Source organism: Zingiber officinale, chromosome 7B, assembly GCF_018446385.1.
Source record: "Zingiber officinale cultivar Zhangliang chromosome 7B, Zo_v1.1, whole genome shotgun sequence".
NCBI lineage: Eukaryota > Viridiplantae > Streptophyta > Magnoliopsida > Zingiberales > Zingiberaceae > Zingiber > Zingiber officinale.
The window spans coordinates 42,373,737-42,398,685 of NC_055999.1; the positions used below are offsets into that span (position 1 = coordinate 42,373,737).

The following is a 24,949-nucleotide window of genomic DNA, read 5'->3' on the forward strand; positions in this document are numbered from 1 at the left end:
GAATTTCGAACTGTTTTCTATTTTCCTTTTTCGTGTAAATTATCTTTAGTAATTTTTTTCAGTCCAACTTTTGTACACGTCAGCCGAATTACATTTTACGTGGTCACCTTCACTGCCCTGAAAGTCACGTTGGCGGTTGGTCTCTTCTCTGACGTGTATATAAATAAAAGTTCAAACCGTCGACGAAAAATAAATGAAGAGAGAGTCGTAACTAATTCACCAATATAATTTTGCACGTTGCCGTCATTCTCGGGTGTCTCCGCCATCTCTTCCCACCAGTAGTCGCCAATGGCTGCCTTTCCTCCCGGCTTTCTTCTCTTCCGGAACCCTAGCGCTACTCTCTACATTGCCCGGGTAGCCCCCCGCGGCTTGGGCCTGGCCAAGAGAGCTCGTCTCGTGCCCGCCGACAGGCGCCCGAAGAAGTACGTCGTTCTATCGGCTTCTCATGAGGAACCGGTAAGCTGAACTAAAGCATGTTTAATGTTTCTAGCTCTCCCATCCCATGTTTTTACTCTGCTCATCATCATCATCAACATTTGCTATTGTGCTGATGTTTTTGTCCCTTATTATTTCTCTTTTTTTATGCTAATTAGTTTTGTGCTATCAATTCTTAGGCAATGTAGTTTTTTTCCGTTTCCTGAAAAGATTAGGTAATGTCGATTCTGTGTCTGGCTTTTTGTTCAAGTGTTATTGCTCGATCTTGATTCTGAAGTAGTCACAGTTTCGTGGTTACTTGACATGATGGAAAAGATTTCAGGCCTTAGGCATATGAAAAAGAATGGGAAGACCTAAAGATGGAAATTTTAGAAGCCTATTGAGTAGTTTGGTAAAAAAAAAGAGAATCTGCTAAAATTTCGAGACTGTGACTGGAACATTTAGGATCTAAAATATTTTGTGGACATTATAAAAAAGCGTCAAACAACTAGTTACAACGCTTGTACAACTCAACAGAAAAATACAGGGGACTGTTAACTTATCGCTTATACACCACGTCCTATTTGTATTGCTTTACACTTGGGTTTGTTCGAATGCTATCTGTTTTATAATGCATATGAAATGCTAAATGTCTTAATTCTGATGTGAAGCATTTGGATATTGAACTGGAGAAGGATGATGATGACGTGAACAAAAACTCTGGATTCTCACAAGAACAATGGAAAGAGGCACTCAATCGGTTCAAGGTGGAAGCCTTAAAAGTCAAAGCTGTCTCAGAAAAAGCATATGCAGTTTATTCGAAGAAAATTATGGAAATGTTGACGGACAAAGCTGAGAAGCTGAAGATTCAAGCTGATAGAGCACAAAAAGATCTAAGTATACTTGCTCAAGACATGTCAAAAGAAGGGCAAGAGTATCTTTCTGCCACTGAAAAAAATTATCCTGATTTAATTAAGGAAATTACAGAGGCTTATGCTTCACGGGATAAAACCACTGCCATTTACTCAATCAGAGAGTTTTATCTTGGAATACCCTATGGTATGCAATAAGACTGGTATTCATATATGATTTTGCTGTGATGTTCTTTTGCCTAGTGATTGAGTTCAGATCTTTATTAGTATTATCAATACTTGTAGCCTTCTTTTGCAGTCATCTTCTCTAGTAGAGTTTTAAAAACAATGGAAACAAAATCCTATGCAGGCTGTTTTCTCTCCATTGGTGGTTTCTTATATTTCATGCTCACTGGAAGCATTCCTGCCATCCGGTTTGGTGTGATTCTTGGCAGTGCCATTTTGGCTTTGAGTGTGTCAAGCATGAGGTCATGGAAGAATGGAAAAGCAACCCCTCTTCTTTTGATCGGGCAAACTGGTAAGTTGTTTTCCATCATCCGGTATCATTCTCATTATTTTTTAGGATCAAATTGTTGCTTTGATTGGCTCGCATTCTCACTGCTGTAGCTGGTAACAACTATTTGGTGCATTTTTTATCTCCTCAATTTTTATTAGTAACTTTTCTGAGTGGCATTCTCTTATTGATTAACAAAGATGGATTCATTATTAGCTGTATTGTTCTTGCCTACATTTGTATAGTGCTGATTATTGTCTACGTTTCCTTTCAACTTACTTTATGGTACTGAAGTCCTTAAGTTACTCACATCATAAATCGCATTTAAACTGAAAGCATCTGAATTTTTTATAATTTTTTTTTAATTTTTAGTAAATTAATTTATAAAAATTCCTCCCTTGACGAACCAATTATGGCTGGTCCCAAGCCTCGATAAAGGAGGAGAGTTGCGTTAGGCTGCCAGCCAGTGTTAAAACTATAACACGGATTGCAGGGTTTGACTGTAACGTCTTGACAAAGACCGTTACATCTCCGGAACTCAAGTGTAGTTCTAAATATGTAAGAGTTCGCGTTGCAGGGTTCGATTGTAATACAACGGCAAGGACCGCTACATCTCCACGAGAACTTATGTGTAGTGTTAAATAGGCAAGAGTTCTCACATCATAGGTTAGATAAGAACAAATATCATAAGAAAACTACTAATATAAGATTTGGAACAGGGAACATAGAACATAGGAACTCTCACTGATAAATCAATGGAGGTAGTAGATACGACGATGATTATGAGAAGAATTAGTATTTTATATGTATAAGAGACAAAAATAGTAGGCGAGAAGACAAAACTGATAGAGAACTTGAGTTTTAAGTTATGTTACAAGGAAAGAGTAAAGCAAGAAGTAAAGTGAGTATTGTTGTAGATAGTTCGTTAAAGCATGAAGTTGTAATAGTAGTTAGAAAAGGGATATAATTATAGCCCTTAAGATAATAGTAGCGAAAGAAACTATAAACATAATTAGCGTATGTGCACCGCATGTAGGATTAGATGAAACTACTAAATCAAGGTTTTAGGATGACTTAGATGAAATATTATAAAATATTCTATCAAATAAAATAATTTTAATAAGAAGTGATCTAATGGGCATGTTGGAGTAAAAAATGAGGAATATGAGAGGATATATAAGGTTATGGGTTTAGAATGAGAAATGAAGAAAGAAAAACTATATTAGATTTTGCGATAGCATATGATTTTATATTAGCTAATACGTTTTTTAAGAAAAGAGAAGAACACTTAGTCACGTTCAAAAGTGAGTCACAAATTAACTTTTTTATGGTTAGGAAGAAAGATAGATTTACAAAGATTGCAAGGTCATCCCTGGAGAAAGCTTAACTACCCTACATAAGTTAGTAGTATTGGATATACGCCTCAAATATAATATCAATAGCAAGAAAATATGTACGACTCCTAGAATTAAGTGGTGGAAGTTAAAAGATGAGAAGCAAAATATATTTAAGGAGAAGGTAGGAGTATAAGTATTAAGTGAAATATATGGTGACTCTAATATGACATGGAATAAGATGATATTAAAGTTAAAAATAGTAGCTAAAAGTGTAGTTGGTGAATCAAAGGGACATGCACCATTAAATAAGGAATCTTGATGGTGGAATGAGAAAGTCTCAGAGAAAGTGAAGAAAAAATGAACAGTTTATAAGAAATTATATATTTGTAAGAATGAGAAAAACTTTAAAAAAAAAATACAATACTCAAGAAATAGACTAAGAAAGTAGTGAATGAAGCAAAAAAAATAAAACTTTTGAATGATTATATCAAAGTTAGATACAAAAGAAGGAGAAAGAGACATTTATAGAATAGTTAAAGTGAGTGGAAGGAAGACTAGAGATCTTATTCAAATAAAATATATTAAAGATGAATATAATAGAGTACTAGTAAACGATGAAGAAATAAAAGAGTGATGGAAGAGATATTTTCATCAACTTTTTAATGAAGGTTTAGGTGACCAACTTAAATTAGGTAATTTAAGTAGATCAAATGAGTATAGAAATTTAATTTTTTATCCTAGAATTCTAGCTTTAGAATTAGAATAAACTTTAAATGAGATGCATAATGGAAAAGCTATTGGACTAGATAATATTTCGATAGAGGTATGGAAGTGTTTAGGGAAACAAAGTATTGAATGACTTATAAAATTATTTAACATGATATTGAAAACTAAAAAAATGTCTAATCAACGGAGGGTAAGTACTCTAGTTCTCTTATATAAGAATAAATGAGACGTATAAAATTGTGCAAAATATAGAGGTATTAAACTAATAAGTCATATCATGAAACTTTGATAAAAAGTAATAGAAAAAAGATTAAGGAAGGAGACTACGGTGATCGAAAATCAATTTGGGTTGGAAGGTTGACAATAGAAGCTATATATTTTATTAAACAATTAATTGAAAAATATTGAGAGCAAAAATAAGATCTGCACATGGTATTTATGGACTTAAAAAAAGCTTATGATAGAGTTCCAAGAGAAATTATATGTAGAATTCTAGAAAAGAGAGGTGTTAGTATAACATATATTGAACTAATTAAGGATATGCACGAGGATGTAATGATTAGAGTAAAGACTTCAGGCATAGTAATTGAAATATTTTCAATAAAGATAGGATTACATCAAGGATCAACTTTAAGTCTTTATCTTTTTACACTAATTATGGATGAACTGGATCGAGTCAGACGTGAGGGGAAGGGGGGATGAATCACGTAGTTTTGACAAACTTGTTCTTTTTTATTTTGAAAACAAAGTACGCAGTGAAAAAACATAGAAATTAAAATAAATAAGTAAGAAGACAGAGACAGACACGACTAATTTTATTTAGTTTGAAGCCTTTGGCGACTCCTACTCCAAGACCTAGGTTCCGCGAATCTATCGATAGGTAATCCACTAAAATAGCTCTTTTGGAACCATCGAAAGAGAGAATCGAGTACAAAAGAAAGTCGAAACAAGTGCAACACACAACACTTGTCCTTTTTGCAATAATTAAGTATAGAATTTAAAGTTATCAAACACTTTTTTTTGAGTCGGTCGGCTCGAACTTAGTGTTTGGACGGCTTCTTAGCAGTAGACGGGTGTAGCAGTGTTGTAACAGAGTCATAGCAAGAAGTCGGAGCAGTCGGAACGTCAATCGGATGCGTAGAATCTTGTGTATAAGTTGTTCTTTGAAGCTTGGTCAAGATGCTCTTATAAAGGCTATGGGAGGCGCCTTGTATAGGGTTGAAGACACCTCCAACGTGTAAAACTTATCCCAAAAAAAGCTGATTCTTATCGCCGAAGAGGTCAGAAATTTATCCTGCGGAAGGCACCTTCTATAAATACTGTCAAGACGCCTTCCAATGCTTGAAGGCGCCTCGGGTACTATTCACCCGAGGTTTTTTGTGCTCTTCTTTCCTTGCAAAATGTGTTAGTCCAATAAACTAAATAATAACCTGCAAGATAAGTATTAGCACAATAATAATGAGTAATAATAATTAGCTCCTATCCTCCCTAGACTAGGAACTAGTCAAAGTTTCAGTTTAGGGATCCAAAATGGACCTAAATTGAATCGACGCCTGTAGTCTCTCAACCGGAATGCATCCTCACTATATCACTCTCCTCCAGTGACTTACCTAACTTACCAACTTACAGTCTGTCGACTAGCCTCTTGACTCACCTGGTCTTTATACTAGTTGTCAGGTCCGCAGACCCAACTAGACTTCTATCAGTCGTCAGGTCCCGCGGATCCAACCAAACTTCCTGCTAGATATCAGGTCGGCCCTTTGACCTATCTGAGTTTCACACCAACTATCAGGTCCTCAGACTTAGTTGGATTTCAGTCTAGTGTCAGATCCTTTAGATCCGTCAACTCCTGTACACTTGGTAAAATAATTAGATCACATAAAAACCTAATGTAACTCACTTGTCATTCATTAAAACCTGAGTTGGACTGTTAGTGAAAATTACACCAACAGAACTCATTGCACACTTTCAAGACACAATACCGTGGTTATGTTGTTTGCAGATGATATTATTTTGATAGATGAAACACGTGAAAGAGTAATTCTAAACTAGAATTTTGATGGAAAATACTAGAAGGGAAAGATTTTAGGCTTAGTAGAATAAAGACAGAATATATGGAATTTAAGTTTAGCAATATTAGATATAATGAGAAATTGTTAAGATAGGAGATGATGAGTTGCCCAGAACCGAGAGCTTTAGATATTTAGGATCATTTTTGCAAAATGATAGTGGGATTGAAACAGATGTCTTACATAGAATACAAGCAGGATGGTTGAAATTAAGGAGAACGTCGAGTGTTTTATGTGACCGTAAAGTACTTCTAAAACTTAAAAGAAAATTCTATAAAATCGTAGTTAGACCTGTTATGTTATATGAAGTTGAATGTTGGGTTATGACTCGAGCACATGAGCAGAAGGTGAAAGTTGCAAAGATGAGGATGTTAAGCTAGATGTGTGTACATACAAGAATGAACATAATAAGAAATGAGAGTATTAGAGAGAAAATCGGAGTTGCATCTATCGAGGAAAAACTCTGAGAGATGTTTAAGATGACACGGACATGTATTTAGATGACCAATAAATGTTCCAGTTATGTGATGTGAAACTATGACAAACATGTATATCAAACAAGCAAGAGGAAAATTAAAAAAGACTTGGTTAATAATAATAAAATAAAATAAAATTTATGTAAGTATAGATGATGATATAGTAGGAGATAGAGCTCAATGACGTAAAAGGATCTATAGCCGACCTCACCTAGTGGGATAAGTCTGGGTTGTTATTGTTGTTATAGTAAATTAATTTATAATGAAGTTGGTCATTTTAGATCTTTCCTACCTCTTGCATATGATAAAAACTCTTATGTGAAAGCCTGGCCCGTAACAAACCGCAACAAGAAGTTTCCTTTGAAGATGTTAATGCCATGTGATCTTAAGAGTAAACCAAGTGTTACAATTCTAACACTTGCATCTATACCAATTGATTTCAAGTCCCTATTGGTATTCGAGGTGCCCGTTTATCATCACTTAAGTTACCTAAAGCTCTAATGCTTAGAACTTAAATGAGCCTCTGAGATTTTTAGTCCAAGAATGGGGAGACAAGTTTTATAACTTCAAATAAAAATGCATAGCAATGGTATCCACATACATGCACGTTTACTTTGCATTATAATCACCTTGTTTCAATCAGCAAACAAGAATCTATTTTAACTTGAGAAGAATCAATACTTTTTTCTATTTCTAGTGTCTCATTCACACCAGTCTCATGCAGAAGAGACTTGTTGAGCAGAAACAGTAAGTGAACAACTTAATTTATTAACTATTATAAATAATTATTAATTCATTTTCATTACCATCTCTATGATAAATTCATTATGGTATTGATCTTATGGGGGGAAAAAATAGAGGGCCACTCCTTTTTATTCAAATCATCAAAGAAGCATTTTGATTTCTAAATGGCATCCCACCTAGTTCTTTTGTCAAATTTAACATGTAAACTCACCTAAACTGCTGCAACTTTAGCTAAGATACATGCCTAAGCAAACTCACAGTTATAAATTTTTTAAAGATATCAAAACATTATTAAAAAAGTTATAAATCTACCAGAAGTTTTAAAAAACATTACATGTTTAAAATTATTACATGAGTTATATTTTTTTTAAAAAAAATATCAGTATATATATATATATATATATTACAAATTTAAAATTAACAAAAAAAACTAAAAGTTTTAAAAAAATTATAATTTGAAAAAAATTCAAAATATAAAGTTTTCTAAAAGAGTAATAGAAATCAAAGTCATTCAATTTCTATAAGTTTAGGAGATTTTTCTTCTTCAAAACATAACATGAAATATGATTATAAAATATATTTTTGGTCAAAATTGGCTAAAATATGGTCTTCCTCAAATTTTAAATTGATTAGATAAATGCAGTCTAAGAATTTATTAGAGTTAACTTATACTTTTAAAACGACCAAATTAACACCTTAAAAATAATATGTAAAAATTTTAGCTTGGCTACATGACTATTTTTTTATATATTCTTTAATTTGAATTGACAGATGCACTGAAGGAAGTGATTGGAAAGAAATAAATGTGCAACAATATAAGTTGATTTGATTTGAATTGACTTGCAAAGTGGCCATGTAACACTTTTGGCCAAAAATGATACGTGACGTTTTTTTTTTTTTGGGTCTTTTTTGAATTTTAATAGATAAATGCACTCTAAGAGGCTATTTAAGCACTCATATTTACAAAGTGACCGAACAAAAATTACAATTTTGGCAGTCATTTATGAGAATTTTTTAACAAAAATTACAATTTTGGCAGTCATTTATGAGAATTTTTTATACTGGATAGATAAAATACTATAGATGAACACTAGGGCACCGTTGACACTCAAAATGACAATGTAGAAGTTTTAACCTGAGTTTTTTTTTTACCCTTTTTGTTCTTTTTGAATTTGAATTGATAGCCACCCATGCAATGTATGTATTGTAGGAGGCGATTGAAGTTCACCCATGCTCTCTATTGCGGCAAAAGACGAATACACTCGTCCCAGTGTCTCTGGCAATTTGTCCCAAGGTCAACACGGAGGTGGTAAATCACGGACGACTACTAACTTTTGGAATAATAACTAGCACATAAGGGAGGTATTTACCTCGTCTTTGTCGAGATTCGAACCCCAAACCTGATTATAACAATATCTCATGTGTTAGCCATTAGACCCATCCGAATAGACACATCCATGCTCTCTATGAACTTTAGGAGACTAAAGGAGACTAAATGGTTAGGTAGCTTTGGCCCAATTCATTTTGAGTCTTTTTCTAAATTCAATTCGAATATATCCATGCACTCATGTTTTTGGCCAAAATTATTATATAATCAATTCTGATCAAACATATCATTTTTTAAATTTATATTTCACTTCATTTTTTAATAAAAAATAATTTGTATCACTTTGATCTATATTACCAAAATTTTACATTTTGTGAGAATATTTTTAAAACTTTTTTTTTGTATTTTTTGATAATTTTTTATATTACAATGCATGTTACAATTTTAAAATAATTATGGAAAATTTATATTATTTTGTTCTTTGTTACTTTCTTTCTTAAAATTTTATATTTTAAGATTTTATAATATATATATATATATATATATATATATATATATATATATATATATATATATATATTTAAAATTTATATTTTTATGTCTTTTTAAAAATTAATCTAGTACTTTTTAAAATTTTATATTAGAATTGGTATCACTTTGCCCTTTTTAAAAGTTCTAACCAAAACTACTACCTGAGTGTAGGGTTAGACTAGTTGGACGGTCAATTTAATTTCTTTTAAATGATAGTAAAAATGAAACGATCCTGTGATGATTTAGAAAATAAGGGAAAATGAATTTAATGATTTAATCTGTTTTTATAGATATTTATATACATAAGAAGAGAAGAATGATCATATAATTATGGTACATCTATCAATCATTAATTTTAATTAATTTTAATCTTTATAATTAAGCTAATTTAAATCAATCATAATCCCTACAATTAAGGGATCTTTGGAAGTATTTAATACTTCCCCTCAAGCTGGAGCATATATGTCGATCATATCCAGCTTGTCATAAAGTTCTGAGAATCGTTTTTCTCTTAATGCTTTAGTGAAGACATCAATAACTTGGTTAGATGATGATATGAACGGAGTGATAATTTTTTAACTTATTACACACTCACGAATAAAGTGACAGTCAACCAACCTCAATATACTTAAACCTATCATAAGAAATTAGGTTACTTGTAATGTGAATAACTGCTTAATTATCGCAGTACATTGGCAGTGGTTCATTGTAGGTGAACCCTAATTCTTTAAGTAAATTCTTTCGCTATAACTTCTTAGTTACAGTGTGAGCCATGACTGTATTTGACTTCGACAGTCGACAGTCGATCTGGCAACACCAGTTGTTTCTTACTAGGCTATGTTACTAGATTTCCCCCTAGATAAGTGCAATACCCAAAACTAGATCATCGGTTGATTTTAGATCCAGCATAGTCGACATCAGAATAAGTTTCAATCTTTAGGTGTCAATTTCTCTCAAATGACAACTCTTTTTCGGGAGATTTCTTAATGTACTTAAGAATCTTGATAGCGGCATCCCAATGAACTTGCTTCGGTTTATCCACAAAACAACTGAATATTCCAACTGTCAAGGAGATGTCATGTTTCGTTACTGTTAAATAGATAAGTTTCCAACAAGCCACCTATATTTTACATCATCCTCAAAGAACTCTCCAGTATCATCCTAAACACTTGAAAATATCCATAGACGTATCAACCGATTTCATTCCAAGCAATCCAGTTTTTTTGAGTAAATATATAGTATACTTCTGGTGGCATAATAAAACTCGAGATTTGTTATGAGTAATTTTAATTCCCAAGAAATACTTAGGATACCCCATATCCCTCGTCACAAAGTGTTATTGCAAATACTTCTTAACTTTGTCTATCCCACATATATCACTGTCGGAAATTAGAATATCATCAACATAAACAATAAGAACGATAATCTCATTTGTGCTCTGTTGTTCAAACACAAAATGATCTGATTTATACTGTTTGATTCCGGGAAGATTGGTTAGGCTTAGAAAACCTAGCATTAGTACAGGTGTTACAATATGATATCCTTTTTTGTGTGAGAGAATATCTAAGTATGATACATTTAATAGAGCGAGAAGATAATTTATCCAAGGCCAGAGTAAAATTATGAATCAAATAAACACAACCAAATATACGAGGAGATATAGAGAAAAGAAATATATCAAGATGAAAACAAGAGAAGGGGATATCCCCATATAACACAGTAGACGACATCCTATTTATGAGAAAGCAAGCTGTGAGAACAACATCACCCCACAAAAACTTAGAAACATGCATGTGACAAATAAGAGTACGAGTTAATCTAACATATGACGGTGCTTGCATTCAACAACTTCATTTTGTTGGGATGTATATAAACAAGTGGTTTATAAATTATACCATGAGAATCACAGAATGTAGACAATGTCTTCTGAATGAAATCAAGTGCATTATCGATACGAAGAATGCGCAAGGTAACATAATATTGAGTTTTCATTTCATTATAAAATGATGCTAACACCTTAGAAACCTCACTTTATTTTTGAGTAAATACAACTAAGTCGCGCGAGAATAGTCATCAACAAAAATTATAAAATACTGAAAACCTCCTCTCGACTCAACTCTACTAAGTCCCCAACCATCACAATGGACAAGTTCAAATGCAAAAGAACTATGTTTATCAACTCATATGACTCACATTGGATTAATAGACAGAATGAGAACTAAACTTTTAAGAGTAGAAGAAGATGAGTGACATAGAATACAATACCACTGATAAGGAGATAGTTGTTGAGAGTGCCCAAGAACTTACAGGTGTAACTGAATCTAGATAGTATATGTCATTATTCTCATGTCCTCCACCAATTATTCTTCGTATGCAAGTCCTGAAAAATACAATAGGATGAATAAAAAGATATAGATTAGTTGCGAGCTTTTGTTTGCCAGCTTATAGGCAATAAACTAATAGGAAATTTAGGTGAAAAGAGAGCATTGGTAATGGGTCTGACAACACCTCTTCTCATAATCAGATAATAGGTACTATTGGCTAGACGGACAGAGGATAAAGATGATAAAATAAAAGAGGAAGAGAAAACATATTTGTTACTAGTAATACGAGCAGACGTACTAGAATCCAACATCCAAGACTTATCACAAGACATAGCAAACACACCTGGAGAGGATGAGATAACAGTGACAGAGGGAATGCTTGTAGAAGAGCGAAACAATTTCTCATATTCAGTACGAAAAATAGAGACCATATCATCATGATTGCCAGTATCTAGTGATGGAGTCGATAGTTTGGTAGATGTATTATTAGCCCAATCATGTTTACCAAATTTTGCCCAACACTTCTTGAAGACATGGTTGGAACGTGTCACACCCCGGAGGTATAATTGTCCAACATAATAGATGGTATCTCCTAGTGACAATGTACAATACAACATAATATAACCCACAAAGTTGGAAATAAACACAACGGAAGATAAAAGATAACCAACTATGCAATATAGAGATTTACACAATCCCACACAATATAAAAAACATAAATAAACTGCGTGTCAACATGACTTAACACAATAAATATCACAACTGAATACAGATACACCAGACGACTAAAATCCACGAATCAAAACCAAATGTAAATACAAAATAGCAAGACATAATGTGGAAAATACAATCTCAAGTGTGGTGTGGGACCGACAATCAAGACCTCTGAGTGACATGACACACCCTCTAGCTGCTAACTTAGAAATAAAGGGAAAGTAAGGGGTAGTGAGTACAAAAAAAATCCAGTGGGTATAACATAGATAGTGAATAATACTACTATAAGGAAATCAAATAATGTAGCCTCAGGTAAAATACTTACTTCAAAGATAGGAGCACCAAAATAATAATCGGCTAACCGACAACATAATCAATAATATAACACACACTAACCTGCTCAACCAAATCTAACCAATAAATCAGGAGAACTTATAGTACATCCCTTTATGCACGAATAAATACATGACCAACATATAGCAAACATATAACAAGCACTGACTGCAGGAGAACACTCTACCACGGATGGTCCCATGGGCAGTCTAGTAAGTAAATAACAAGCAATGACTACAAGAGAATGCTCTACCATGGATGGTTCCGTGGGCAGTCTGGGTAAGTAAATAACAATCACTGACTGCAGGAGAATGCTCTATCATGGATGATCCTATGGGCAGTCAGGGTAAGCAAATAGTCATTGTCTGCGGGCAAACTCGCTACCACGAATGATCTGGTGGACAGACATGATATATACGTAGCTATTTAGCTATGGACTGCACGCGAACTCGCTGCCACGAATGTCTTATGGGCAATCGTACGTATCATGATCACTTATGACTCTCTCAACCACGAATGAGAGACGATGATCGACAAGATATATCAACGGTCGTTAACGACTCTCTTAACCACGGATGAGAGACAATGATCGATCGGGTATAACAATGTGGGTCTAACCTCACTAGCATTTAGGCATGAACATAAATAACAAACAAAGTTTAGTAGGATACTCGATATCCTACAATACGGTATGGTCCTACTAATACACAGGAATGAATAAATATCAAGTTGGTAACTTAGTTCAATATTTTTCAGTTATGCCACGGTATAGTGTTATGATACGAAACGAGCATTTTAATATGAGGATATTTTTCAGTTATGCTCGTTTCGTATCAGTGTCTTGTATCACAGGATACATATTATAGCTAAGTTCTATCATAAACCAAGTAGCAAAATCTAATCCTAATCTAATTAGTTAACACCAATTAATCCATCCTATGAAATTAATAGATCAAGTACTACATTGGTGGCAAAAGGCGAATACGCTCACCCCCAGCGCCCCTGCCAACCCGTCCCAGGGCCAACACGGAGGAGGTAAATCACGGACGGCTACTAACATTTGGAATAATGAGATCAGGTACTACATTGATCTTTAACCAACTGATTAATTTATCCATCTATTAATCCATCTATCAATTACTCTTTAATTAATCCAGATTGATAATTCTCCAAATACATGATTTATTAACTAATCCAGTATTTAATCAAACCAATCTCTAATTCAATGACATATCACATTAATTCACAACTAAATTAATCATCCCTTAGTTTAATCAGATCCAAATTTAATTAATTGTATCAACTAATCCATCAAATTATCATCAATCAACTAATAAATATATAATTAATGGTTAACCAACTAATCAATATCTTCAAAGCAATAAACATAAATTCAAATAGGGGTGTAATTGAGTCAAACTGAGTCGAACTCTTGAATGTTTGAGTTTGACTCGTTTATAATCGAGCTGAACTCAAACTTTATTTAACGAATATATTCATGACTCATGAACTTATTCGAACTTTTATCGAACTTAAACGAGCTTACTAAATATAAATTATAAATTTAAATATTCATTAAAAATTAAATTATATATTTAGAAAAAATTATAATATTTATATTAAAATTTATAATTTCATTCAAATAAATAAATTTAATATATTTACCTATATATTTCATGAGTGGAGAGTAAAATCTATAAATTCAATATCAAAAATATAATTTTTTTTAATTAAAAGTTGATTCATGATCTTAACACATGTTCACGAACTAAAGAGCCGAATATTATGAAACTTGAATTTGATTTGTTTATCTTAACGAATCTCATTAAACGAGTTCAAACGAACTTTTATCGAATCGAATTTCGAATAACTCGTGAACGACTTAATTCATTTAGACTCCTAAATCCAAATCACTGTTGAAAATCAAATTGTAACATAAATCAAACTAAACAAATAGAACTATAGGGTAAAGAAATTCACTACCCTACGGCTTCTCTTCCGGTTCCGGTTGTACAATGGAATGGGGTAGGCAATGGAGGGTCGGCAGCTGCGGCTGATCAGATGAAGCGGCGCCCAACTGAGGCAGGGCAAATCACAGCAATTGCCACGGTTGCTCAGAGCCGTGGTAGGTCGCACCACTGTAGTGTCTAGGTCAATGGCGTCGCTGGGCTAGCCTCGCACGATGTGAGGGAGAAACGATGAAGAGGGGCGGCAGATCTGTGGCTATTCGCAGGCGGTTGGTTGGTCACTGGCGGTGGTTTAGGGGTGAGGCGCGCAAGGAGCAGTGCCCGTAGTTCTCACGGCACGGACAGTGGACATGACGGTTTCGGCTGCTGCTCAGGGTCGAAGTAGAGGTGAGGCAGTGGCGACCGCAACAGGGAGACCGGCGCTCTCGCAACAGTCGACGTCGTCGGCGTCGTCGCGCTGGCCTCACACTGAGTAGCGGTGTCGACTCTGGATCGGGAGTAGAAAGGAAGAGGCTCGGTGAAGAGGCGAATCCGGCGGCTCTTGCACAACCGGCGGCGTTGACCCTCGCGACGGTGGCGACCGCTCGAAGAGAGCGTCGCCCAAGAGGGAGGGGCGGCATGGATTTAGGGCACGAGTGAGGAAAAGGAAATTCATTTTAGGTTTTAATTAAATAAACTTCTCTCATTTAAATGAGATAGCCAGACTTTCCTTTTATCCCATTTATCTCCATAATTTTTTTAAAAGGTTCATTTAAATTTCAGAAAAATCCTTTCTAAAAAATTTCCGCAAGGTTATTTCTCAATTAACCATATTATTTAATTATTATTTGATTATTATATTTAACAGAATGATCAGTGAAGACAACTACTCCTAGTGGTAACACAACCACGACTACTATTACTACCATGAAAGAACTCACAACCACGAGCAACCATAGTTGAAGCGTCGGAAGATAAGGGAAAACTAGTGTTAGGATGATCCATGGTCACCCAAAGAACCACCTGAGATAAAACATTCGATAACGTAGGAATGCTATCACTTGCCAGCAGATTATCCCGAACCGGTTGTAGAATGGAATCTAAACCGGATAGGAACTTCACAACTAAGAATTTCTCCCACTAATTCTTTCGAGTCTGAGCGTCACAAGAGATCGGATGGTATAACAGAATTTCATCGGCAGTCTCCTTAAGAGTAGCAAAATAGTCGCAAACAGATTGACCATCGATGAAGAGAGAAGAGTTTTTCATATACTTTGAAAACCAGAGAAATGTTCTTGTTATTCGAATACATATCCCGTAAAGCATCCCACATCTCCTTGTCAGTTTCCACAAACATAACATTAGTGCTCGCAGACTCCTAATTATTGAGAAGCCAAGCCATAACAGAATAATCGTCTAAAACCCAATCTGAATATTTCGGATCTTTAGGGTCAGGAGGGCAGGACAACATTCCTTATGGGATTTAAGGAATAATTCAAAACGAACGTGACCACAAGAGATAATTGGTCCCATTCAATTTAATAGTGGTAGCCAAATTGGGTTTAGAATCTAAAGACTTCATCATAGGAGAAAATTGTAGGATCGAAAAGAATTTAGATATCTCCACAATGACATGATATTGTCCACTTTGGGCCTAAGCCCTCATGGTTTTGCTCTTGGGCTCTACCCAAAAGGCCTCATGCCAATGGAGATATCTTTTTCTTATAAACCCATGATCTTTTCCATGTGTTTTCAATATGGGACTATGTTTGCAACCTTGCAACCCCAACAATCCCCCCCCCCCCCCTCAAATAAAGGACCACGGGCTTCCCACGTCCGATCCTCGACCCACCAGGTCTTCCTGCCCCTCGGTCTACTCGACCTACTAGGACTTCCTGCCCCTCGGTCTACCCGACCTACTAGGACTTCCTTGCCTAGCCGCAACTAGGACTTCCTGCCTAGCCGCAACTAGGACTTCCTGCCTGGTGTCTGGTCCTCTTGATCCGAACTTAGGAGCCCCCACTTTCTTTGTTCGAGGTCAATATTGTACTCACATGGTTCAATCAGACCATAGCTCTTGTGCACAGTCGGCGGTTAAACCTTCTGGCAGTCCGGGCTCTGATACCAATTGTAGGATCGAAAAGAATTTAAATATCTCCACAATGACATGATATTGTCCACTTTGGACCTAAGCCCTCATGGTTTTGCTCTTGGGCTCTACCCAAAAGGCCTCATGCCAATGGAGATATCTTTTTCTTATAAACCCATGATCTTTTCCATGTGTTTTCAATATGGGACTATGTTTGCAACCTTGCAACCCCAACAAAAATCATATACAGAACGTGAGTAGTAGCAGATTAGGGCAGCGTTGGTTGATCCAGCAGCAGGCAACAGCAGCCGTAGTAGAAGGCGGCAGCAAGGGACGGTGACGAAATCGACAGCAAAGGACGTCGGTGCTGAAATCGACAGCAAGGGACCTCGACGCTGAAATCGGCAGCAAAGGACGTCGGCACCGAAACCAATAGCAAGGGATGTCGACATCGAAATCGGCAACAAGAGGCATTGATAGTAGTAGGAGGCACAGCAATAGCAATGACGGCAAAAAAAAAACGGTCAAAGAAGGAGAACTTGCTATATAAAAGAGAAAGAGATAATATATTTCCAATGACCTAATCTATTTACATGCAGATATTTATATACATAAGGAGGGAAAGAGCATCCTATAATTATGGTATGGCTATCAATCATTAATTATAATCAATCTTAATCCTTATAATCAAGCTAATCTAAATCAATCATAATCCCTAAAATTAAGGAAATCTTTGGAAGTATTCAACAAATCTTATTCTAGATCTGGTTCTAGTCACTCCTTGCTTGATTTTTTTTTAACTAATACTGCTACTTATCTTAAATTGTTTTTAATTTCCATAATCACATGTACTAATAACATCCCCTCTCATCTTGCAGCAATTTCTACAATTGTTTTCTTCAAGCATTGGCAGTTGTGTTCTCAGGTACATGTTTGTTTGGTTATGCAGGTAGATTGGCGTGCTAATAATAAGTTCATAATGATTTTTACAATTCCTTTGGGACAAATCCAAGTTTTCATTAAAATTTTGATGATATGTTTATATTCAATCATGCAGATGGGATTATTTTCAAATCGTTTGATGCTTCTTATCAGGTTAGCATGCACTTAATCATAATGAATTTATGTGGTTGTTCTAATACTTTCGGAACAATGGAAACATTTAATTTCAAAGAAATCTTACCATATCTTGTTCTCAGTCTATTCCTGATAAGTGAAAAAAATAGAAAATTGTATATATTGTTATTTGTTTATAGCCGCATTGTTGCCCAATGTGCAATTAACTAAAACAAAAAATGTATTTTTTTTGGAGTATGTAAAATATTTTAAACATTCATAATGGAAAAACATTTTAACAAAAAAGAAGTAAGAATAACTTTTTTTTGTTGCTTCAAAGATAACAAATCATCTAACATTTAGTATGCATCAAAGGATTTAATATTATAATTATAGAGATACTCTCATACAATGTTGTTACAATTATAACAATAATATTGTTTTCTTAATTTAAAAGTCTCTTTTAAAGAAAATACAAAGAAAAACATATCCCACAATGTTATAAATTATAACTTTATCTTACTAGTTAGATAATAAATTATTTTACCAAAGTACATGATTAATAATGTACAATATATACACCGCTAATCAGATTAATATAGCATATGAAGTACATAATTCTAATAACTATAGTAACCATCCATTTGAACATATGAAGCACATAATTCTAATAATCATCCCTTTGAAGGGATCCCTAACTAATTGTTAATGAGTAAAGCATTTATATATTTGAGAAGCCATTACATCTATCAAAATTAGATATAACATTTTTCTGCATGGCAAAGGAACTGTAAATTTTGGATAAATGCTGTAACATGTAAATGTAATCTTTAGCTATTACATTCTCCATATTTTACTCCTGATCTCATCCACTTACTAAAATATTAGAAAACATAACGGTTATATTATGTAATGAGAGTAATGCATCCATAATAATTTTACCAAACTCGACAAAACTTTTAAAAAATAATATGATATTTATATGATGTAACAAAGTAGGAGATCATCTTTGATTCAAAGAAGATCATAGTCCTTTTCACTCTTTTCATGTTAATCTTTAACCTTCCAACACCATCTAAAGGAAGATTATAATAATCACATGCATCATCCTCTCCTTCATTTGCAGAATCTGATTTCTGAATCCTGCATCAGTTTTCTCCATTAAAAAAATGGATCTAATCTTTCATTCTCCCTTGGTTCAAATATCCTATTATTTCTAAACCTCCATAATTTCCAGAGCAAGCCGTGGCACAAACCTCTAAGATATATGGCTTCATACTCAATTTGATGTGGCTATCTTATTTAAAGAACCAATCAAAACACTGTTCCATTGGAAAGCTTGCCATTTGGCTTATTATTCATCTAGCCTCTACATGCCTCTGTGCATGTAAGAAACAATGGTATCTTGTCTCAAACTTCTTCTGCATATCCCACAGCTTGAATCTTTTACTAGTAGACCTCTTCCAGCAATCTGTCTGATCAGTATTTTCTCATTGATAATCAGCCAAACTGTTACTTATACTTTGTTAACAGTGAATGTTGCCACATATTACTGAAAAGTTCTGATGATATACCTCCATTTGCAAGCAACTTGTACATTGAATGAACTAGACCACTTGCATTCCATCTCCATTCTATAAAATCATTGTTACCAGAAATCAGCTGAGCAGATTGGATAGCTCTTCTGAGTTGCATCAAATCATTATATGCCATTGTAGCCCCTGAAACCAGCTTATATTCCAGTCTTTTACTGAAAATTCAACCACTGAAATATTTATATATTAAACCACTCAACGCATAGCTAGCATCAAAGTGTATATATATATAGAGAGAGAGAGAGAGAGATACTTTTGGAAATAATAACCAATCTTGGATTTGGTGAATAGTGGGGCAATGCTGGGTTTCTATGTCTATAGAATTGCATCCGACTTCAACAAGTCTGAAAAAGTGGAGCAGAGTTCAGAAGCCTAACGGACACAGTTGAGGTTAGATATTTACATTTATAATTTTCTTTGTACATTTGGATAGACATTATATTCTTTTTGCACACAATATAATATATAAGCTGAAGATCCTAATTAGCAGGATGAATTAGTGAAGATGACTCTGAAAGAAAGATGCTGTTACCTGCCATTGCTTTCTCTTCCTGTACGTACCAGATGATTGTGCTTGTTGACATCAGGGGTTGTGAAAGTTTCTTGAATTGTTGCATCATGCTCTCTCTCAGATGTTGGGTAATACAATGATACATAAATGATTCCATATGTCGGGTTAGGGTAGCTATTCTTTTTCTTTTGAGTTGCTTGTTAATGGTGTTGCAGTTTCTCTTTGGAGTTGAAACATTTTGCTCTTTTATGTTAATGTTCAACATTAATAGAGCACTAACTCAAAATGACTGAGTTTGCCAGAGTATGTTGTTTTTCCAGACTAGTGAAGGGTGAGGTGACGAGAGGATATTGTATCACTTGCGAATTGCTGAGATATGTGCTTTCAATGAGTGTTAGATAGGGGTATGATAAGATGCCTCGATTCTTTTTTAGCATTGAATATTTTTAGTCGATACTCTTCTTTGTCAAATTTCCTAAGCCATGTATTTGGATTTTGAGTTCTCGACACCAAGCCACACAACTTTCCCTGATATCTGCACAATATGGTTGGCTCATTCCAATCTCAGTATCCTGTCCTTGCCCCTTTCATCTCAAAAACCTAAAGCCATAACTAACAAATCTGTTGGGTTATATTCTCATTTCATTACTTAAAAACACCCTTTTAATCCTGAAATTTGAATTCTCCCTATTGTAAGATAGTAAATCGTGACTATGTTCTTCCCCGAGAAGGTTGTAGAATGTTGTTGTCATCCAAGGAAATCAATAGGACACGTGAGTTGGACAACATGAAGAAAAGTCAAATGGCATAAAAGCTCGTAACTTTAGTGATTTTTCGTGTTTGTGATTTTTGTATGTTGCATCAATTAGTGAATAATAATTTTTTTATACCAATGATTTTCCTGTGTTTACTGAATGACCTTGTTATGTTCTATTACGGAATTTGCATTGTCTACAATCGCAGTTGAAATAGTCACAAAGTTGTTATAACTTGAGGTTACTAACTGTGGACTATGAGTATTTATATGTGTAATCTTCTAAAATGCCATAAAGGTGGCCCTGGTGAGGTTTCTTTTTCACTAGAAAAGGAGATTTATATTATACTATTGAAGATTGAGCTAGATGTCTTGTTGAAGAATGATATCTACCAATAGCTAGCTATTACACACTTGTTTGTAATAATCTTGTGGCTAGGCGAGGTAATCAACTAGAATGTGTTTGCTTGCTCTAGTGCTAAATATAATTTAGAATTTTGGTTTAAGGTAATCAATTAGTTAGCTAATGGTTGGATTAATATGTTTATTTTCTTCTCTCAATAGTAAAACGTGCTTAAAATATTTAAAGTGTCCTTTCATGTATATATAAATTTATCGAGTTATATGTAATATGATTATGAACATATTTGATTATATCAGTAAAAATTAGGGTAATAGAATAGATTGATTAATCTTATTTTTTTTCCTGCTTCACTTTCCTTTAGTTAAGTTGTCTGCTTAGAAAATTTTGAGTCAATTGACATGAACATGTGAAAGTTTTGAAAAGAGAAGTAATATTTTGGTTGCTCAATTTTGTCTGAAATCCATTGTGCTTGAAAGGTTTGCACAGCGAAAAACTTTAACGTGCAGAACATAGGTTGTTTATTTAGTTCACCGCCATCTGAGGTGATTACTCCAAGTTCTAACAATCTATCACCACCAATAATAAATTTCCTCATTCTCAGACCAAATTTGGAGAGGAAGAAGCATTTTACAACAGTATTGCACAATATCCCTTTCTCTTTTTCACTTGAAGATTGTTGAGATTGAGCACTTTGAACTACAGTTGAGCAAGAGAATTGTAACATAGAAGTGTGTAGGAGACAACTGAAAACCCTTTTAAACATGCTTTAATTGGGCTGTTTCTTACACTTTTTTGCCGCCACTAGTCAATTGCTATTATTCACCAATCAACTGATGTAGAGCTTAGACAGTTGAATGGTTACTAACTCCGGATCAACGGTTGTTATCATCCTATTTTTTTTTTTTTGCATATCAGTCAATTATTAGGAATTATCAGTCGACTAGTATCCTTCGGTCGAACTGGCCAATTGTATTAGGAACATTCTGGTCACTCGACATGGACTACTAATTAATTGCTAGAACCTAACAATCGATTTCTAGCCCTCAGTTAAATTGATCAGTTGAATTGAGAACATTCTGTTTGTGTGGAATGATTTACAAATTGATTATCACATCACAATAATTAATTGTTAGGGTGATTGTACAAACCCCGAATTCGGGATTTAACTCAGCAGTCAATTGTTGTGCCACAACAATCAATTATTGTGCTAAACCCTTTCCCCGTTTGGTGTTTAGTTCATTAGTCGAAATGTTGGAAACCAACAGTCGAAATGCAAGAAACCAGTAGTCGAACTATTGGAAACCAGCAATCAAATTGTTGGAAACTAGTAGATGATTGGTGAACCCTAAGTCAGGGTTTGCACACTTAAACCTTCAATCACAAACTCCCTTTTCCCATCCTCAATATATCAGGCGATTGCTACACTATCAATACACAACTTTTAGCTATCCTAACGACCAACATATGTCTAACTGTAAAATACCGGAAAATAGGCGAATATTAATAAGGGAATTTTTCAGAATTTTTGGAAATTTTTCGGGAATTATTCGGAGCTCGTACGGACGAGTTAGCGGGGATAAATACGTGCCGAGAAAAGCCTGTTCAGGCAACCTGTTTAAGCGAGGAAATGTTTATTTTATATTCCTTTTTCTTTTTTTTTTTCCTTTATTTCCTCTCATCCTCGCCGATTCTCTCATCCTCGCCGAAAACTCCCTCTTCTCTTCTTCTCTCACGCCGAATGCCCTAACTGCCACAGCAGTTTCTTCCTTTTCTTCACCACGGAAGCCGACGCCGACCCCAATCACCGGTGCCCTAGCCTCTGCCCCGACTCCAGCGACGCCGATTCTTCTCTCCTCTGTGCTCTAGCATCTTCGCCGACGCCGTCTGTGCCTAAATCCTCTCTACCGCCGGCGACGAGAGCCACTGCCGATCCTTCTTTTCTCTTGTGCCCTAGTTTAGGGTTCACAGCCGCCGGTGCCGCACGGAGCAGCATCGACGTCGAACTTCTTCCTGCTGTGCTCGTGCCCTAGCATCGTTGCCACCTTTGTTGTCCCGGCTCGGCACCACAGTGGCATTGGGATTTCATCAGAGAAAGCTTCGGACCTGATTTGGGTACGATGTGTTTAGTATCAGGCTTGTAAGGATCTGATCGCATATTTTTGTGTGGGTATATTATGTTTAATTGGTTGATCAATCTTTGTAGTTTCAGCCATTTCTAAATACAGATCAGGTCGTGGAGTTCCGATCACAAATTCCTTCGGTTGTGAGCCATCCGTGAACATTATCGTGTTAGGTGAGTTTTGGATTAGTTCATGTATTAATTTAATCCAATTTGATTGTAGATAATTGAGGTTTGCCCTAAATAGTTCTTAAGAATTTATTTAGCTATTTATGTAAATTGTAGCTAAATAAAATATATTTATTTGTTCGTGATTTAGGGTTTTGACGCGAGACGAGTATCTCGATTACCGGATTGGACCTTTTCCTATTGGAGGCGGGTACTTTTGACTTATTGTCTTTGATATGCTTAGTAATGAAATTAACATGTTGCATTAATTGTGTTTCTTATTTGTTTCGGTTAATCACTGCCCAATACATGTTACCTGTTTGATTGGTTGTTTGTTTGCATCTCGTATTGATCTCGTACCTGATTTTTCATGCTCATGGGTAGTGATATAACCATGTTTCACATGTTCAGGATCTAGGTTTAATACCTTATTGATCAGTATATCTTGATATGATTTATTTACTATGGTGCACATCATTATATGTCCATAGATTAGTTTAGTATATTACCATGCTTAGTGACATGCACCATACGCATGATTGCATGCTGTGTGATAGATTGCTCCATTATTGTCGAGCACATTGCCAGTTTCATTACTGTTCGGTGCTCCGCTGTGACGCTCATGGGTAGCGTGACGCAGCGTGGTAGCACGTCAGTTTGCTCTTCCGGTGCTCCGTTGATCCGCTCAGGGGTAGTGTGACGCAGCGTGTAGCACGTTAGAGATCCCTTCCCGTCATAGTGTACCGGGAGATGAGAGCACTGAGCTCCCCCATTTACGATTTGGGGTAGGAGTATGTATGTACTCCGACAGCATCCCGTCCTCTCGGTCACTCATCAGGAGTAGTGATGGAGAGTGCACGGTCGTCACAGCCCTACCCACTCGGTCCCACTTTTGTTGTGAGTTGGCTGACTGGCGTCAGAGGTGACCATGACATTGGCATCATATGCATGATGCATTTATTGCTTGTGTTTGTTTTTGCTGCATTTATATGCTGCATATTCTTTGGATACCCATGTTTGATATGCATACATGTCTTCTATACCTTTCGGACTGTTTGTCCTTATACCCAGGTCCTGGTTAGTACAGTTTCTCTCCTGTTTATTTCGGTTTACATTTACCTTTATTTTTATCAGGAGACTGTACGCATGATTAGTGCTAGGTGTTATTTTCCTTACTTTGCATATCAATTGTACCTGCTGAGTGTTGGACTCACCCCGCCTCCATTGTTGTTATATTTCAGGTTGATGCTGTCAGGAGAGAGAGTTCCAGTTGCTAGTCCCCTGCAGACCACCAGCTATAGTTATCTTTGGTTTTGTTTATGCTTCTCATTTGACTATGTTTTAGACTTGGTTGATTTGATACTTGGATATTGTATGGATTCTTATGATCGATGGATTTTCGTATGGTTTAGATTTGTTCTACTACATGCCTGCCTAGACGGCAGAAGAGGTAAGTTGATCTTATCGTCGGATTTGAGCTTTACGAGTGTAGTTGAGTAGGGTTGATTTCGAGTCAGAGTACTATTGTTTGTGAGTACTATTATTAACTGCGTGGTTGTGACAGCCAAAGGCTGAATATCTATATAAACTGCGTGGTGATTGTTTTTATTTATTGTTATGATTCCAGCCGCCTGTAGCTGAGGTATATGTGTTATGTAGAAGTTTCAGATTGTCCGCCGTACAGGGGAGATGTTGTCGAAATTTCTTCGGACAAGGACTCCTCTGGGGCGTGACACTAACTTCACTATCCTCATCCCACAAGTACTTCATACTAGATGAACATCTTGTTCCTCATACTTTGTGTTTGAAACTTCCTCGTCTTTGAGTCTTCATCCGCTCTTGCATCTGATCTCGCAATCTGCTCGAGCTTTCCTTCTGCGAAGAATTCGGCCCTCAGCCACCTTGGACTTCTATGTCTTGCATTTATTTGTTCGACTTGCAAGAACTTCTGCTTGCCAAGAATCTAGCCCCACTACAACAAAAACGC

General features: G+C 35.4%; 1 protein-coding gene across 4 annotated transcripts; it reads left to right on the plus strand.

Annotated features, from left to right (window-relative positions):
* Nucleotides 1-195: 195 nt before the first annotated feature.
* Nucleotides 196-19,915, plus strand: LOC122005701 (protein FATTY ACID EXPORT 3, chloroplastic-like). Of its 4 annotated transcripts, none has more exons than XM_042560825.1 (7): nt 196-456; nt 1,086-1,473; nt 1,636-1,803; nt 17,274-17,320; nt 17,453-17,490; nt 19,338-19,436; nt 19,523-19,915. In XM_042560825.1, the coding sequence occupies exons 1-6, from the start codon at nt 289-291 to the stop codon at nt 19,420-19,422; spliced, it is 894 nt and encodes a 297-aa protein (XP_042416759.1). In that variant the 5' UTR covers nt 196-288; the 3' UTR covers nt 19,423-19,436; nt 19,523-19,915. The 4 variants fall into 4 exon arrangements, with proteins under 4 accessions (XP_042416759.1, XP_042416758.1, XP_042416757.1 ...); XM_042560824.1 differs by having other exon boundaries at nt 19,534-19,915; XM_042560823.1 differs by having other exon boundaries at nt 19,537-19,915.
* The last annotated feature ends 5,034 nt before the right edge of the window (nt 19,916-24,949 follow it).